General features: G+C 48.9%; 1 protein-coding gene across 8 annotated transcripts in view; it reads right to left on the reverse strand.

The window, feature by feature from the left end:
• Positions 1-16,266, reverse strand: part of RERE (arginine-glutamic acid dipeptide repeats) — a 166,211-nt gene that overhangs the window by 6,549 nt on the left and 143,396 nt on the right. For 6 of the 8 annotated variants that reach the window (XM_065037952.1, XM_065037946.1, XM_065037947.1 and 3 more), the window contains 8 exons: positions 8,959-9,121; positions 6,863-6,955; positions 6,196-6,395; positions 5,364-5,525; positions 4,555-4,668; positions 2,455-3,833; positions 1,848-2,070; positions 243-966 (listed from right to left, as the gene is read on the reverse strand). In XM_065037952.1, the coding sequence (XP_064894024.1) occupies positions 243-966; positions 1,848-2,070; positions 2,455-3,833; positions 4,555-4,668; positions 5,364-5,525; positions 6,196-6,395; positions 6,863-6,955; positions 8,959-9,121 (3,058 nt within the window). The remainder of the gene's footprint in view (positions 1-242; positions 967-1,847; positions 2,071-2,454; positions 3,834-4,554; positions 4,669-5,363; positions 5,526-6,195; positions 6,396-6,862; positions 6,956-8,958; positions 9,122-16,266) is intronic. The other 2 variants (XM_065037951.1, XM_065037950.1) reach the window with 2 other exon arrangements.

Raw genomic sequence — 16,266 nt, forward strand, 5'->3', positions numbered from 1 at the left:
GTGTCCATGAAAATCGCTGTACTGTCACCATCATTTATCACCATTATTGGTCCACTCTCCCCCAAAAATAGTTTGCATTTCAGTTATCACAACCTCATACAGCACAAGTCACATCGCACAAAAGGCAACAGGGATTTCGCTACTTGAATTCCAGAGCCGCAGGCTGCCCGTTTTGGGTAGATTTCTGCTAACAGCTCACGAGAGAGGATCCCTGGGATCCTGGCCCCTTTCCCTGGGCTCACCTTGATGTAAGGGATCCTGCTGGTGTAGGTGTAAATGCGAGTGTATGTGCGAGTGTTGGTGATGGTGAGGTGTCACGTTGAACATCTGGAGCCGCGCCAAGGGGTCGTTTGTCAGCGACGCCATCCGCTCAGCGTGTATTCTCTCTGCCGCCAGTCTGTCAGGGTAGCTCATTTCAGGCCGTAACTGGGGGCCTGCCAGCGCGAGTCTCTCTCTTTCCAGGGGGTTCAAACCCGGGTGGAAGGAAGCGAACGGGTGAGGTCCTGCTGTTGGGGGAATAGTCAGAGCGCCGTGCCTGGCAAAATGCTCCATGGGGTTCGTAGCTGGGTGCAGTGCATCGAGCTCTGGCGGCTTCACCTCAAAGCCAGGTTTCATCCTCTCTCTCAACTCCCTTTCCCGGATTTCTCGCTCCCGGATTTCCCGTTCTCGCAGCTCTCGTTCCCGAATGGTGGGATCCACGTTGTAGAGGCCAGGCATGTGGTAGGCCAGAAGCGGATCGGTGGGGTTCAGGGGGACGAAGAAGGGATGATTGCGGTTTGTTGGTGACATGACATGAGGACGGGCGTATTCACTCAGTGTTCGTAAAGCGGGTGTATCTGGGCCGATGTAAGGTGGTACGGCAGCAATGGTTGTCGGGGGAGGTTCGAATGAAGGTCTCATATGCGCTGGCCCGCTGAGCTGGGACTCTCCGAGACGACCTTCATGGGAGGAGCTGGATACCTTCTGCTGCACAGAACGGGGGAACCGAGGTTAGTTCAACTGGTCAACATGTCACAGCTACGGGCAACAGCTGCCACACATCACCCCAGACTGACGGTCCTGTCTGCAGTGTGTTCCTCCTCTCCACACTCACTTGTATCCTAAAACCTACTAAGCCCAAGGAAACTCATCTCTATGACGTGCAACACAACAAATCCCACTCCTGTCACATCAGGACTTCGCATCCTGCTCTCCCTTTTTGTACCAGAGCAGCACAGCACTTCTGAGGAGGGCAACAAGCACAGTTCACCCAAGCAATCGCCCAAGGATCCCTACCCCAAAACAAAGTTCCCATACATGACACATCTCTTAATAGACAGATGCCATAACCTGATTTTTATAATCCTACAGAAACACGTCGCTATGATTCAGATCTCTGAAATGCACCACAGACTAGGAAGACTTCAGCACCTTCTTTTTCAGCATCAATAATGTCATTACCAACCTACCAATTCTGTGGGCCCGAAAGCAATCATTCCTTTCTGACAGGCCACAGAAAAAGGGATTAGTTGTACTGGCTCTTTATACCAAGACTGAAGTTTCGGTCTCCCCATAAAAATAAAGTTACGTGCCTTTAACTAAGTCTACTTTGAATTTACAAAGTCTTCAGATGCCCCTTTTCCAGCAGACAGCACTCTTGTGCCTGCACAGTAGTACAAGATACACAAAGGCATTAACTAAATCTGCACAGAGTGTTTTTCTACTGCAAGGAAACATAAATACTTGGCTTAGTTATCCCCAGCTGTGCTGGCTTCTCACACATCAGAAACAAACCAGGAGTAGAAATTTTCCACTTCCTTCAAAGAGGAGACAGTCGCAGGCAGGCTCTTCGCTACAAATACACGTACCGCAGCTCTTTCTGCTTCTCTTTCACGCTCCCGCTCCCTCTCTCTTTCCTTCTCTTTTTCTTTTTCTCTCTCCCTCTCTTCTCTGGCTTTCTGTTCCGCTTCCCTTTTGGCCTTTTCAATGGCCTCTTCTCTCTTCTTGGCCAGTTTTGATCCCGCCAGAGGCATGAAGTATAAGTCTGCTCTTGAGCATGAATTATAGCCACGGTCCAGGTGCTTATAGAACCTGAAAGAAACAACACACAAAGAGCTTAGTCCTGGGAAAGATGCAAGAACCTGGGATTCAAGAACTGTATGTCAAAAAAACAAAGTGTCACTCTACACTTACACAATAGCACCACCAGCTGCCCTGAAAGCCATGAGAAAACTAATTGTACCGTATTACTCCGCAGACAAGCAGAGTATAAACCCCTCTTAAAATTACAAACTGCAATGCCCTGGCTGAAACAGCCCCATTCCAGCAAAAAAACAGAGCAAAATCATCCTAGAAAGAAAGGCTGCTGAGGTGCACATGTAAAATACACCCAGCTCGCACAGGAGCTCATTTCTCAGCCTTTGGGAGCGTCCTGCTACACCGAAAAACGGAGCACATCAAAGCAGCACCTCGTACCGGGCTGACTGACTGGCGTGACTCGGTGTATCCACCACGGTAGGTTCTGGGGAAGGACTTCTGGGTGGAGGGGGAGGGCTTTCTGGTTCCTCGGCTTCATCCGGGACTTCTTCTTTGATTTGAATGGGCGGTAGCGTGCAGGCCGTCACCACCGGCACGTTTCCACCAGAAGCCGCCGACGTGGAGACCGAGGTCTGCAGCGGGATGCCAGGCACAGCGGGCGGCGTGGACGTGGAGGGGCAGGACGGAGGGGTGATGGAAGGTGGCCCTCCTGGGACAAAGGGGTGCTGAGAAAATGGGGGCTGGGAGGATACCTGATGGAGTCCAGACGGGGGGTGATTAGCAGGGGGGGGAAGGCTCTGGCTCTGCGTCAGCACGGGAGGCTGGGCTGGCGAAGACTGCAGCGGCTGGCTTTGGGGCATCAGCTGCAGAGGAGGAGGGTGCGCAGACGGAGGGTGATGAGTCGAGAGGGAGCTCAGAGGTTTTAAAGCGGGTGGCGGAGGCAAGTTGGAGTTCATCGAGAACGGAGAAGGGCCGGAGAGATGAGGAGGGTGCTTGTGGGACGGAGCAGTGGGGAGCTGCGGGATGGGGGTGGTAGGGGGAGGTTTGATATGCGGCATGGCCATGGGCGCGGGGGGCAGCGGCTGCTCCCGCGGGGGCTGCGCCTGCTGCAGGGAGCCGGCGCTCGGCAGGACGGGCTGCGCGACCTGGAGAGCCGAGTGAGAATGGGATGGGGCTTGTGTCTGAAGGGGAACCTGAGACTGAGATGACTGAGTGGGGAGGGAGAAGGGCTGGGAAGGAACAGGATGAGGCAGGAGGGGCTGAGCCTGCAGGCCGTGAGGGGCCGGCTGGGCCTGGCCGTGCAGCGCGGGCTGCGAGTGCGGCTGCGAGGAGGCCGGGGCGGGCTGGCTCTGCGGGACGCTCAGGGGCTGCAGCGGCGGGTGCGGCGAGGGGAGTCTCTGGGGGTGCAGACTGGGGCCCTGCTGGATGTGGGAGTGCGGAGGCGGCGGCGCAGGGGCCTGGGGCTGCCCGGGGGGCTGGGATGCTGACGGCGAGACCTGCGGCGGGGCTGCAGTGGCGCTCGACGCCGCCGGCAGCGATGCTGGTAACTGCGCTGGTATGGGTGGCATGGGAGGGGGAGCCTGGCCAGAAGCGCTCTGTGCCTGGAGCACTTGGGGCTGTGCCTGCAGCACTTGCTGTTGAGCGGATGAATCCGAGTCACTCTCATTGTCTTGGGGGCTGGGGATGCTGGGGGACGTGCTCCGGTTGTCCTGGTCGATGTCCTTGGGATCGCTGCTCCCTTCGTCGTTGACGCTGCGGCTGTCGGAGCTCTCGCCTTCGCCCTCGCCCTCCGAGGGAGAGTTCGGCCGGCTGATCTCCTGCAGGGAGAGGGGGAACAACAACCAGCGTGCATGAGGAAACTGCACAGAGAACACCACAGCATGCCGAAGGATGGAATCTATCACACGTGCTGTGCACACACAAGAGCAACTATCACCTTTTGAACCTCAGAGGTCTTAAAACTGCACGGGCAACATCAATATCCAAAGGGAGGGAGCAAAGACAACAGGTGGCCCTGCCTGAGCAGGGGGGTGGGCTAGATGACGTCCATGTCCCTTCCAACCTCAACCATTCTGTGCTTGTGTCATACGGAAAGCTCAGTGCCAGAATTCCCAAACCCTGCGCCCAGAGTGAACCTGCTCAGTCACACAGAGCTGAGAAGACATCCTGAAAGTACTTCAAACGAGCTCTGGGATCACTGCACTAAGACAACTCCAGAGCTGGTCTTCCAACTTGCCACAGAAGAAGGAAATTTCCATTAAAAAAAAACAAGGAGGCAGCAGAAAAGAATCCAAGTGGACTCCTGTATAGTAGATACTGATATTAAAAGAAAAAGGACCTCTGGACTTACCCTGCATCATTCCACTGTTTTGCAATAGAAAGAACATATTATAATATGGGTCGCTTTCCAGCCACAGATTAAGTTACAGTTTGCTGTGGCTTAAATTGATTTCATGTTTTTGGTTTGTTACTGGGTTTGCACGCCCTCCCACTCTCAAACCAACCTCCTAAGTGAAAATATCCCTCCGTGGGACTCACTTGGGTTTTGGATTTCTTGGCGTTGGCCCTGTCGGGCTCCTCGGTGTCAGACGCCGCCTTCTCCCGCTGCCTCTTGGAGTTCTTGAGAGGAGAAGAAACCTCTTCTTTTATCTTCTGCCACAAAGGAAGCAGAACGCAAGTTACCAGTGACGTAAATGCAAAAGTAAACTGAGCACATGGCAGTGGCACCATATTTAATCCAAATAAACACAAAGAGTTCCTATGGAGCAATCTGACTTCTGCGGACAGAAACCCAAGGGTGGTTTGCGCATCCACCCTGCACGCATTTCTGACACAAGCCAGAAGGAAAAAGGGACATCAAGTGCAGCCTTAACCAGACTGAACTGTCAGCTTGCTCTGAAAAATCAAACAAATATACTTCTCTTACTGGCTTTCTGTATGTAAGTTCAATTACTACATATTCATATTCCTTTGTAAACAAAGATTAAGTATTGCTTAACAAAAAAAATCCCCCAAACTGTCTACTTGTCTGATATATCCAGCATTTCTGATCTGCATTACTTCCGTGAGCCTAATGCTTGCATTTGCATCCAAAAATCAAAGGATTACTTTACTGTGAGAGCAGTGAGGTTATGTGGGGATGCTTTAATGGTTTTTATCACTGCACATCCTTACGTACAGGAACAAAGCATCAGTCCGATGCACCACTACATTGGTTTTTGCTTATCCACACAAGCAGGAATTTCCAGGTCACCCAGAGACTCCCTGACCCCGCAGAACCTCATTTAGGTGACTGAAAAGCCTCAGGTGTCCAGTCCTAACAAAACAGAAGAACGGGACAATTCTACCTTGGTGGATTTCTTCACCGAATCCGCTTTGCTGTCATTACTGGAGGTGCTGGCCGCGCTGGGAGAGTTGCGGCCGCTGGAACGGATATCTTCGTTGATCGGCGAGGTTCTACCATCGGGGCTGGCTGGCTGCTTTTTACGACCACTGCGTAGCGTAGACATCTGTTTGTTCAACAGAAAGAAAAAGGGGTCAGTTTGCCCAACCTCTTGGTTTTTCTGCCTTACCGCAGGGTGCGGATGGAGCACTCCCCCTATAAGCTTGAGAAGTGGAAAACCAAGAGCATTCAACATTGCTAAATTTTTTCCTTGCCTACTCAAAAACATGAAGTGCCAACTATTTTATTTAGTGGTGTCTGCTAGGAATGACATTAAAAAGATGTTCCAAGGCTGCTGCTGTTCGCATGCTACATTTTCTTTGTAAAACGCACGCATGCACATCTGTAAGGAGATTTTCGCTCCTGTAATATGAGGAGAGCACATGAATAGCGTTTAATTTTTTAAAAGTCTTCCTTTAAAATAAGCAGAAGGGCTTGTCTCTGGCAGGATCCATCCATCCAAAACCTGGAACGACACACTGGCCAAGTGCCCCCTTATGATGACGGTCCACTGCCCATCAGTAAACACATAGAAATAACACGTTTGACTTGCAGAAGAGACATTTCAGCTCCTTTTTCAGCAGCAAGCCCAAGCTCTGCGAATCTCACACACACAAGCAGCAGCAGGCACGCACCACAGCAAACAAGCAAGACGGAGAAAGCGTCATTCTAGACTTTCGACACTTCTAGACAACGCTTCTTTACAGGAGAAGCTGCATTGCAAGGGTTACGCCTACCGAGCCTCGACTGCGCCTTGTCCTCATGCTATGCTTTCCACTGAGTCCATCATCTTCCTCTTTGACGGGCTTAAACATAAAGGGTGGGGGGTCCACGGGCTTCTCGATGGGCGGCAGCTCTCCGTACTTTTTGAAGTGAATGCGACAATCGGTGCACAACAGAATGTTCTCCCGCCCGCCGTGGTGCCAGTCCTTGGAGGCTGGGGGCAGAAAAAGCAACAGCTATTATTCTCCAGAGCTGGGGTTTCTTCAGTGAACTGAGCTATACATTTCTCATTTCCTTCCCTATTTTTGGGTTCGCGCTTCCATGCGTTGCCCAAATCTCAGCCAACCTTCAGGAACGAGGCAGAAGAGATTTGGTGCAGCGTAAACAAGTTTTACATGTGACAGTCACAGTCCAATATCGATTTGTTGTATCACAAATGGATTATATAGATTACATAGATTTTTTTTTTCCCGTATAAATGTCTAACCTCTCAGGATTCTCCTTTGTCACTGCAACATTAATTTGCGATGGCAAAGCATGATTAACTCCGCTGGGAACGCTGCATTTTAGCTGATTCAACCGCACATATTTTTGAGCAGCTGTGCGTGTACACGAACCGCTCTTGCTTGAATGAACCGGCATTGAACGGGAGAGAAATGCAGGAGGGGATGGGGCACGTACTGGTGGTGAAGCAGTGACGACAGGCGTAGCCCTTCAGCTCCTGTTCGCTGTCCTCGCTGTCAAAGTCATCTTCGCTGGCCGAGCTCAGGTCCACTGGACACGGACAGAACAAGGGAACAAGACGAAAATGAGAAATAAACTCAGCAGGATTTCATCTTTCCTCTTACTTCACTAAAATAACCATTAATAACAGTTCTTCCATACATTTTATGACTTCCTACAACCACCTTCCCTTGGACGGCCGTTATTTCCCATTCTGCAGACCAAGCAAGGCCAGGCCTGATCGCTATTCTGACTAACGGAGCATTCCGGGAACGCACCGATACAATCAGCAGAACTTCTCATTCACTACGTGGTACTTTTCCAATTAAGTTGTTGTTCAAACACTGTTCGTGCACAATTTTCAAGAGGAATGAGGTTTACCTCTAGAACCTGGTGAAGCTTAAATCCTCTACACGTAAATACCACTTTACTGGATCCCACAGACAGATCCTGTGGTGGCTTCACTTGTTTCCAGACTGTCCCCTGAAGCAGACGGCGTTGGCTGCTATACTCTGGTAGACAGTAGCTTTATTTAGCCCAGGAGCTCCATGTGTTTTGTGGGTGGAAGAAACAATGCTTGCATATAACTTACATCTTTGAAAAACATGTTGTGATTCTTTTGGATGAGAGATACTACAAGGATACTACCAGCTTTCTGTTCCTTGTTGCAAGCCTCTGTAAGAGGTTTAACCTGTGGCAAACTTACATTTCATGAAGAGAATATGGAAAGGGTCACTTTCCCTTTGGGGCAAGCAGTATACAGCAAATTCACCCATTACAAGGCTGTGAGCTAAAAAGCACCATCTGAACCACTGAAAACCTGCAGACATTGCAAAAACGGTATCTTGTCTTCTAAAAACAACTCGGGAGTAAATCCTTTCTTGTTGTGAGCACTGCATTCTTCCAGCACCACCGCTATAAATTCACAACGTAACAGGTCTATAAATTGCCACAAGCAGAAAGCTCTGTGGCTTCTTTTGTTCACATCTTCAATTAGAAGAGAAGTCCTTGATGCAAGCATGCTGGTTTTCTGAAGGTTCCAAGAGGGTATTTTGTAATACATGCAGGTTTTAGAGAGGGAGGGATTCCGCTGCACTTGCCATTAGCGTTTGTCTGCAACCCATTACCCCTCCAATTAACACAGGCTCCCATTTAATAACAGTAGCTGCTAGCACTACCATCATTTCTACATTAATTCTTGCAGGTGTTTAAAACTGACACCAGCCTAGAACTGGCTTTCTTTTACTAAACTGATTTTTATTCTCATCCTGATGTGGGATCCAGACAGATGGGTCCTTCCAGCCACGCGCTCTCGAAGCGCTGAGTGTCTTGGATTGAGCTGAGCTCCGTACTTCTTGTGCACACAGAAATCGGCAATAAATCCTACCGATTTCAGCAAGGAAAAGCTAATTGTCCTTTCTCACTCCCTCACTCACACCCTCTCCAGAATTCTGCCCTGCCTGCCCACCACATGAATAAGGTTCTGACAGCGCCTCTGCATCAGAAGGCAGGTGAAACGTGCTGGGTTTCGTGTGTCTGTGTGGACGTTACTGATGATAACCATTGCACTGCAGCACATCTCACTGCTTTGGGTAATTATTCTTTGTTTAGATGCTTCCGCTTCAGTCGCGGTCAAAGTTCTCCCAAGCAGCATTAAGATCCCAGCGCTGGCTGCAGCTCAGCCTGAGATCAAGCAGAAGGTTCTGGTCAAGTAAGGATGCAAAGACCTTCCCCCAAAGGGATGAGGGTCTTGTTCTTTTTCTCATTACTGCAATAAGCCTGGAGAAAACACAACACAAACCCAAGAAAAGCGCAGGGAGGTTCAGTGCCAGGGCCGCGTTTCCACCCTGACAGGATGCTTTTATGTTTAAGAACCACAGAAAGCGCTTGGTGATCAAAGACATCTACCACATTCCAGAATAACGGGGCAGAACACGAGAGGGCAACGGCCTGAACTCCGTTCCCTCGCTCCGTCCACGTGGAGGTTCAGCACCGTTACTGTTGCTCCCTGCATCTAAACAGCGATAAACGCGCTGCTTACAGCTCCCACTTACAGAATTCACTGGAGGGGGGTCTGGAGGGAGTGTTGACTGGAGTGGAAGCCGTTCGAGTTTTAATCCTCCGAAACACAGCCTGTCTTCGATGCCGACGGTGGGCTCGAGAACTTGCTGCTTCAGGGGTTTTCTTCCAATAGTAATAGAAGGTGATTAGTTCTCCCTGCGAATACAGAAGGAGTATGTTAGAGGGGCGTGCAAACCTGACTCGTCAGCTTTTTTCCTCCCTTTTGCTCTCCGTACGTGTATTTTTGCAGGAAGCTTCGTGATGTATTTCAGGCAGACAAAAGAATTCTTTAGATAAGGCAGGAAAAATAACCCTGGTTATTTTTTGTTTGCTTTTGCAGGGGAGGAACAGAAGTACATAAATGCCTTGTCACTCCTCCCATGGAAAAGACCAGAGGTTGGACAGAACTGCTCAGGATTCTCGGGTGTTTACAGAAACAATGAGGATCAATTCAAACCGATACTGCCATGTCGACAACCTACATTCCGCAGACAGACATTTGTTAGCATTCCTGTTTAAGAAGCCGAAAGTTAGAATAAAAACATGTTCAACAAGAAGTCTATAACCATAACTCAACCCTACTACGGTGAATTGTGCTTTAATTTGAATATATATGCCCACATCTAAATCAATTAAGCAGTTAAAAGAGTACACCTAGAGAAATGAGTGATAATTTCACAGCATAATGAATCTGGCTTACAGTCAAAAACCGGAGCAGCTGCTATTGGAAGTAGCGGATGTAACGCCGAACCGAAGAACAGCATGTGGTTTTAATCTCTTTTCTCTTACTTTGAAACCCCATCATTTCCTGGCGACTTGTCTGCCTCTAAGGTAAAAGGTGTTGCTGCTTTCAAGTCGCAAGAGGAAAATAATGGAGAAGTTCTAACCAGCCCCTTGAAAAATCAACATGAGAACAAACATACTTGAATTACCCACAAAAAGGCCTCCTTTGAACTGCGTTTTATGTGATCAAACAGCACAGCCCCAGCCCGCTCCCTCCACAGGGAAATCCTGCAGCCTGTGCTCGGGGCACATCACTCAAGTCGAGTCTAATAAAGACACACCCTTAATCCAAACTCTCCCAAGGGCCTGGAACAAGCAATTACAGCCCTGACTAACATCTGTACCACTGCAACACTTGAAAGACAAAAGGAGGATGTTGTTCTAGGCATTAACTGCTGACATTTAAGACGTGAATTTTACCAATGCCTGATTTAAAACCAGAAACAGCAGGAAGAGAACATAACCACAACTTTGACTGCTGGCGATAGACAGAATAAATGCATTTTTAATCGGCGCTGCTATAGACTGGGATTGATGGGATTGATCTCCAGCACAAGCTCCAACCATGTTCACACCAAATTGTATTTGGAGCGACACTTGGTAAAGAGGAGGAGACATGGGCAAAATTAATCGTTACCTGCAACTGTTGATTCTGAAGGACAAAAGCCCTATTAAAGGAAAAATAATATATATACAAAACTCTTTCCTGAGGATAAGCTAAACCTAAAACGGGTGCAGGCTGGCGATGAGCATTTAAGCCATGTCAGACCTGGGAAGAACACGGAGTTGTGCCCCCAGCACCCTGCTCTGCTGCCGCCTGTTCAACTGCACGTGTTTGCTTTAGAAATAACATTCTACTTGGAGTCCATTAAGCGGGTTCAAAGTCCATCCAGCGCGACTGTTTGTCAAGCTGCGGATCTGGCCGGTGCCCAGAGGCACACAGAGCTCTGTGGAAAGGCTTGGCAACGCTTGTCAGAGGTGGAAAGTGTCCTGCAAATGAAACTAACACCACTTTTTACTTATAAATTCATTTATATCCAATCTGAGGTGTCAGTAAATCCCAAGTCTCTATGGCAGTGAACTGATGGGTCCTCTGACACGTGGCAACAGAGCACGCACCGATCTGTCCTCCTCCCATCATAAAACAGCAACCGGGAACATCTCTGAGCTCTGTTTACACGTCGCAAGGTCCCAAGGGAAGTTTCACAACTTATACATGCGCTACCAGACTTTTAAAAAATAAATGGTGTATATTTATAAATAATAAGCTCATGATCATAATGCCTTTTTTCCCCTGAGACCCTCTGGAAACTTGAGTCTCAACTGCAAGCAGGTCAAGATGAAACCAATTTATTTAACAACTAGTCGTACCCCACCTATCAAATCTGGGTGTATTAAAAGGATTGGAGAATATTCTGTGAAATACAGAAGATAAATCCATGGTGAGACTGCACAGGGTTGTGACTTGGTAAATGACGTAACTCTCTGATAAAAACAGAGAAGTAAAACTCAGAGAGGAGTATCCATAGAGAACGTTAATGTTTTATACGTGCACGCAGGTTAGGCACATACTACACCGGAAAAATTCCATGCCAGGTCTTGTTAGCTGCCTGGCTATCTAATATTATATTGTCTACCTAAGGGATTAAACGCTGGAGAGGGGTGAGTGGAAGGATTAGCAGCAGCGCGGTGGTGCCTGCACGGGGGGCAGGAGCTGGAGCACAAAGGAGTAACTCAGAAAAGCCCTGGTTCTACAAACAGGGAGTAAAAGCAGCTTCCAGCTTCACTGCGAGCAAAGTCAAATGAACTTTAATCAAACATGCACAGTGTGCGCTGCCAAAACCCATCGCACATAAATTCAGGGAACAAAAGGCGCTGCAGAAATCAATAGCCTACTGAAACATTAACACAGGCACGCATTGATCAAAAGGCCCTTTTACAAAAGGCAGCCTTGCAAATTAGCTGCTGGTTTTGCTTGCAAGCAAACAGAAAAGCATGAAGCTGCTGACATGAATGGCCTGTAATGATCATTTTGTTCCCGGTGATCTCAGCTCACCGCAAGGTCTCGCAGTCAACGCGTCCCACATCTCCGCACCGACTGCGAGCCGGCGGTGGGAGCCGCTGCTCTCCATCTGGTTGTCTGGACAGTGGTTCTACACCCGGGGAACAGCCCTGACCTCACAACCTGAAACACACTGTGTGTCTCCGGTCAAGCTTTTCATGCCAGGAACTGGGTATTGCTAGTGACGTGCGTGCTAAAATCACACCAGATAAAGCAGACTGAACCATCCCTCATTGCGTCATTATACTCACTCAACTTAAGAGTGACATCCCCCTCATTTCCAGAGGTAAATCAGGGAAGGGGTGAGAGCACGGAGGGCTCTGGCGGGTGGAAATGAAACTCGGGGCTCACAAGCCAAGCCCAGGGAGGGCTGAACCTGCTGCTCCAACACTGACCTTGCTGGTCGCTCTCTAACCCAGCGCCACCTTTCCTCGACAACATCTGCTCTGCCGCTAGTGGAGTTTCTGCAAGACGGAGGGGATATGTTCTCCGCTAAAATCCGTGGTTCAGCTTTCATCAATTCTAAAATACATCCAGAGCTCACAACTCCTCCAATCTCTCGCCTTCTCCTGCCAAGGCCATTTCGCCCCGCGGTGTAGGTACATAGAAATGAGTCACGCTTCATCTCCTCCGAGCCCTGTTGCAGGGATTATTTGTACAGAGAAGGAAATGGTTCAGATCCCGTCCTGCAGGAGGATGCAGCCCTGAGACGTCCTCTGCAGTTCAGTTCAGTCTCCAGGTGCCCACCAGCCCCATCCTCCCTCACCCAGCACAGCCACCTGCATTTATTAGATTATTTCCTCGGCGTGTAGCATCTTTCTCTTCCTTCTCCCACCGTTTTCACCCACCGCCCTCACCCATATTTTTTCCCCAAACACCAGGACAAGCCTGACTAACTCCTCCATACCCTTACCAAACTAACTCCAGCGCCAGCAAGCGCTGCGTGCCCTGGTTTCTCGCTCCTTATCAGCAGTTTTCAAATGTAAAATACACAATACAAGCTGTGCCCTGTGTTTGTGCTTAGTCTTGCCTTAGGTAAACAAAGGATTAACGCTGCGTTTCTGGATTTGAGAGGTTCTGACAGCCCTGCCGCTCCCATGGAAGCCAATCACACAAACACATCAGCTCACCCTCAAGTATCTGTTATGGTATAACAGAGTGAGCAAACATAATAATTGCTGTTTAATTTCCCCAGAGCCTCGCTCTGCCAGGGAAAAATATAAAATCATGGGGGAGGAGGAATAGCTTTACAGTAATTAAACAGAAAAGGTAAATGACAACTCTCTTCAATGGCTATAAAGCAGCCGTGGCAGAGCGGAGGGGAACAGATTGTCCAGCCGTGGTCTTAATGAATTCACAATCTCTCTGGAATGCATCAAGATTTTATTAAGTCAACTCAATTTAGCTCAAGTCCTGTGGTAAAAACACTGTGTCCAGCATCTCCCTGAATCCTCCGGGTTCACCAGTCCTGGTTACAACACCTGCCCAAGCACCGAGGGCTCATCAAGAAAGGGGACTATACAGGCGGAGTTTTGTGCCATAGGTTTACGGTACGCACCTCCAGTACAGGCCAGTGGATCGCTGGCTGTCACCGCCAGGCTGATGCCACATAACCCAGAATATTGGCATACGCTGCTAAGATTGGGAGAAAAAATGCAGGTTTTGGTCACGAACGTCCGCAAACCCAGGAGCTGCCAACACAAGAGGTGCAGATGTGTGTAAACAGGCAGCAAACCCACTGCCCTCCCGAATGGGACAGGGAACGGAGAGCAGCGCATGGGTACTGCTTATTACGAGACAGAAACGGCAGAACTCTCGTCTTGGTCTAAACAAGGTAAAGTATTGAAAAACTGCAGCAGGGAAGAGAAAGACCAGCTGTGAGCAGCTCCCCAGAGCCGAGCTCAGGCATTCTCACAATTTTAAGCTTGGTCTATGTGCCTCTGCCAACTCTGACAAATAGGTTTGCATATGCTCTAATTAAGCAATAAGTCTCAGCAGCTCGTTCAGCAGCACTGATTAACATCCACCTTGGGTGCACGGGAACACTGCATAACCTAAAACATTACTGAAATTTTAAGAGAGGCTTTTATAAACCAAGCAATATTTTACTAACGCTACAAAAACAGCACATTAAAAACTGTGGGATGCTCTCTACGGAACATCCTGCAGATCCCTCAGTTCTCTAGCATACTTTAGAAGTATCGGCGTTTTATCTCTCAGTTCCTCTCGCCATTTATCACCTTTTGGATGGCAATACAGCCTTCCCTGCCTGGTCTCTGCTAAGAGCTCTACCTACAATTTTAGGAGAAGATTGGCTGTCCTAATCCTCTGCTTCCTTGTTCTGCAAACAGCACGGTCAAGCGGTCGGTTTTTCATCTGAAACTCCTGGCAACCAGGCTGCCCAAGTGGGAAGCAGAAGAAGAGGCTGGTATGTTAGAACCCCAGCCTAACTCCTCGGCTTTTTACGCTGTCACTTCACCCCACGCACAGAACAGCCACCGAACTGCCTGGGAACCCAGCTGAGGCTCCATCTGTATCTTCTGCAGTTCTGTTGCGGAAAAAACCTGCAATCGGGTACAACTTGATGTCTTGTGATTGTTTCTGCTAAATGAGCGCGGCCGCCCTGCTCGGTCCTCCACAGACCAAGGGACACTGAGCTCCCCCCTCCTACCTTTACGCTTTTGTGCAGACAGACGACACAGACCCACGATCCCCCAGAGAACCGCGTCACCCCACAGCGCTGAGGCAAGTCTGGAACCCCAAGACTTCACGTCAAAGTCCCTCAAGCTGTCAAGTGACTAAACCATTCTCATTTTTCACGTTCCCCAAACACGTAGATCACTTCCGTAAAGAAAGAACGATACCAGACAGGACGTGAATAACCTCCCATTTGAAACAAACATTCATCTGCAGGAACACGGTAACACTCGACCATCCTGCAGCATCTTCCCTTTGATGACAAAATCAATAAAGTATTTACCAATTAAGTCTCAGCACATCCCTTTTTAAGTTTCATGGGTTATAGAAACAAAGAGACAGAAGATTTATAAATTGGCCAAGATCAATCCTGCGCGAGAAGTACAATTGTACTGATTAACCTCAAACCACAGGAACAGTGACAGCCGGGCTCTAAAATCCCTTCATCACTCAAAGCCAGGCCTAGGGGACAGGCTGATCCGGCTTCGTTAAGCACGCACTGCCTGACTGTTCCCCAACGATTCCGCTTTTCTTCTGCCCTCAAGAAAAAACCCTTTTGCTTTCAGCTGGATATTCTTGTTTCGCTCCTACCACTTGATTCTATGTCCTTGGCAAACCACAGGGAAATCTAAATGTTATTGTCCAGAGCCAGAAAAAACACGAGTAACATGTCTCTGTGCCACATCTAACTCAACTATTTTCATGTAGCTCCTTTGCTCACTTCTCTGAGTGCTTGTAATTAAGGCTGCATATACTGCTAGGAAATAAGATAAATATTACAGAGCTTACCCTTGCTATCTGCTCTATGAGAACACTGGTTTTTCCATTTTTAGGGATGTAAGCAGCAGCTCTAACAGCTCTGCAAACCCAAACAGGGTAAGCCAGCACGTGGTCTTAAGCCACAGGGTAAGCCAGCGCGTGGTCTTAAGCCTCAGCCACGCTCAGAGCTGCTGACCCTCTCCTCTCTCCAGCTGCACGTCATGCCAGAGCGAAAAAAAAGCTTTTGTAATTAAGGCTTCCTCCTCCAGAGACTCCTCTTTGTTAATCAACAGTTTCTAATCCCCAGAGGAACTCCCAGACTGTTGGCTGCATCCGTTATTAATTATGAGAGCTGATCTTTAATAGTGTCAGTTCCAGTTCCCCAGGACTGCAGAACCGCCCCCAGTGCCACCAGCTACACCCCATGGGGACTGAGCCATCCACAGGTTATCAAAACAGTGGAAGAGTTAAGAGCCTGCTTGCCTCATATGTATTTTGTCAAGCGTTTATTTTCCCCTCACGACATCTCCATTTTTGAGGCTGGAAATCCTCTCTCCCTGTCGAGGCACAGATCGCAGGTTCCGTCCAACCCACTGTTCCACATCCATTTGTTCTCCCTGGCAAATGCAAATATTCCACCTTTCCCCCTTTTTTCCCCTTTCCCTTGCACCTCGATGCCCCCAGCGCTGCCCGGAACCAAAGGCGCGTGGGCCAGGTGGATTAGAGCCAGGGCAGCTCCGACGAGCGGAGATGAAATGCTTTTGTCAACATGGAAGAAATTCCTGTTTTCTTGAGCCAGCGACGCTTTCATTCCAGTTTACAACCCACATCAAAGCCCGTGGGCTCGGGTTCGCAGCTGTTCCATGCGGCATCTTTCCCTGCCAGCCTCTTGGTAACTACGAGTTCTAACCTTGGAGTTCACCCATCAGGGCAAAAAGGAGAGGGAGATAAATACCCAGATAAATTAAATGCGTGGTATTCAGAAAAGCCTTCAGAGCAG

This window comes from Columba livia, chromosome 21 (genome assembly GCF_036013475.1).
Source record: "Columba livia isolate bColLiv1 breed racing homer chromosome 21, bColLiv1.pat.W.v2, whole genome shotgun sequence".
NCBI classification, from domain to species: Eukaryota; Metazoa; Chordata; class Aves; order Columbiformes; family Columbidae; genus Columba; species Columba livia.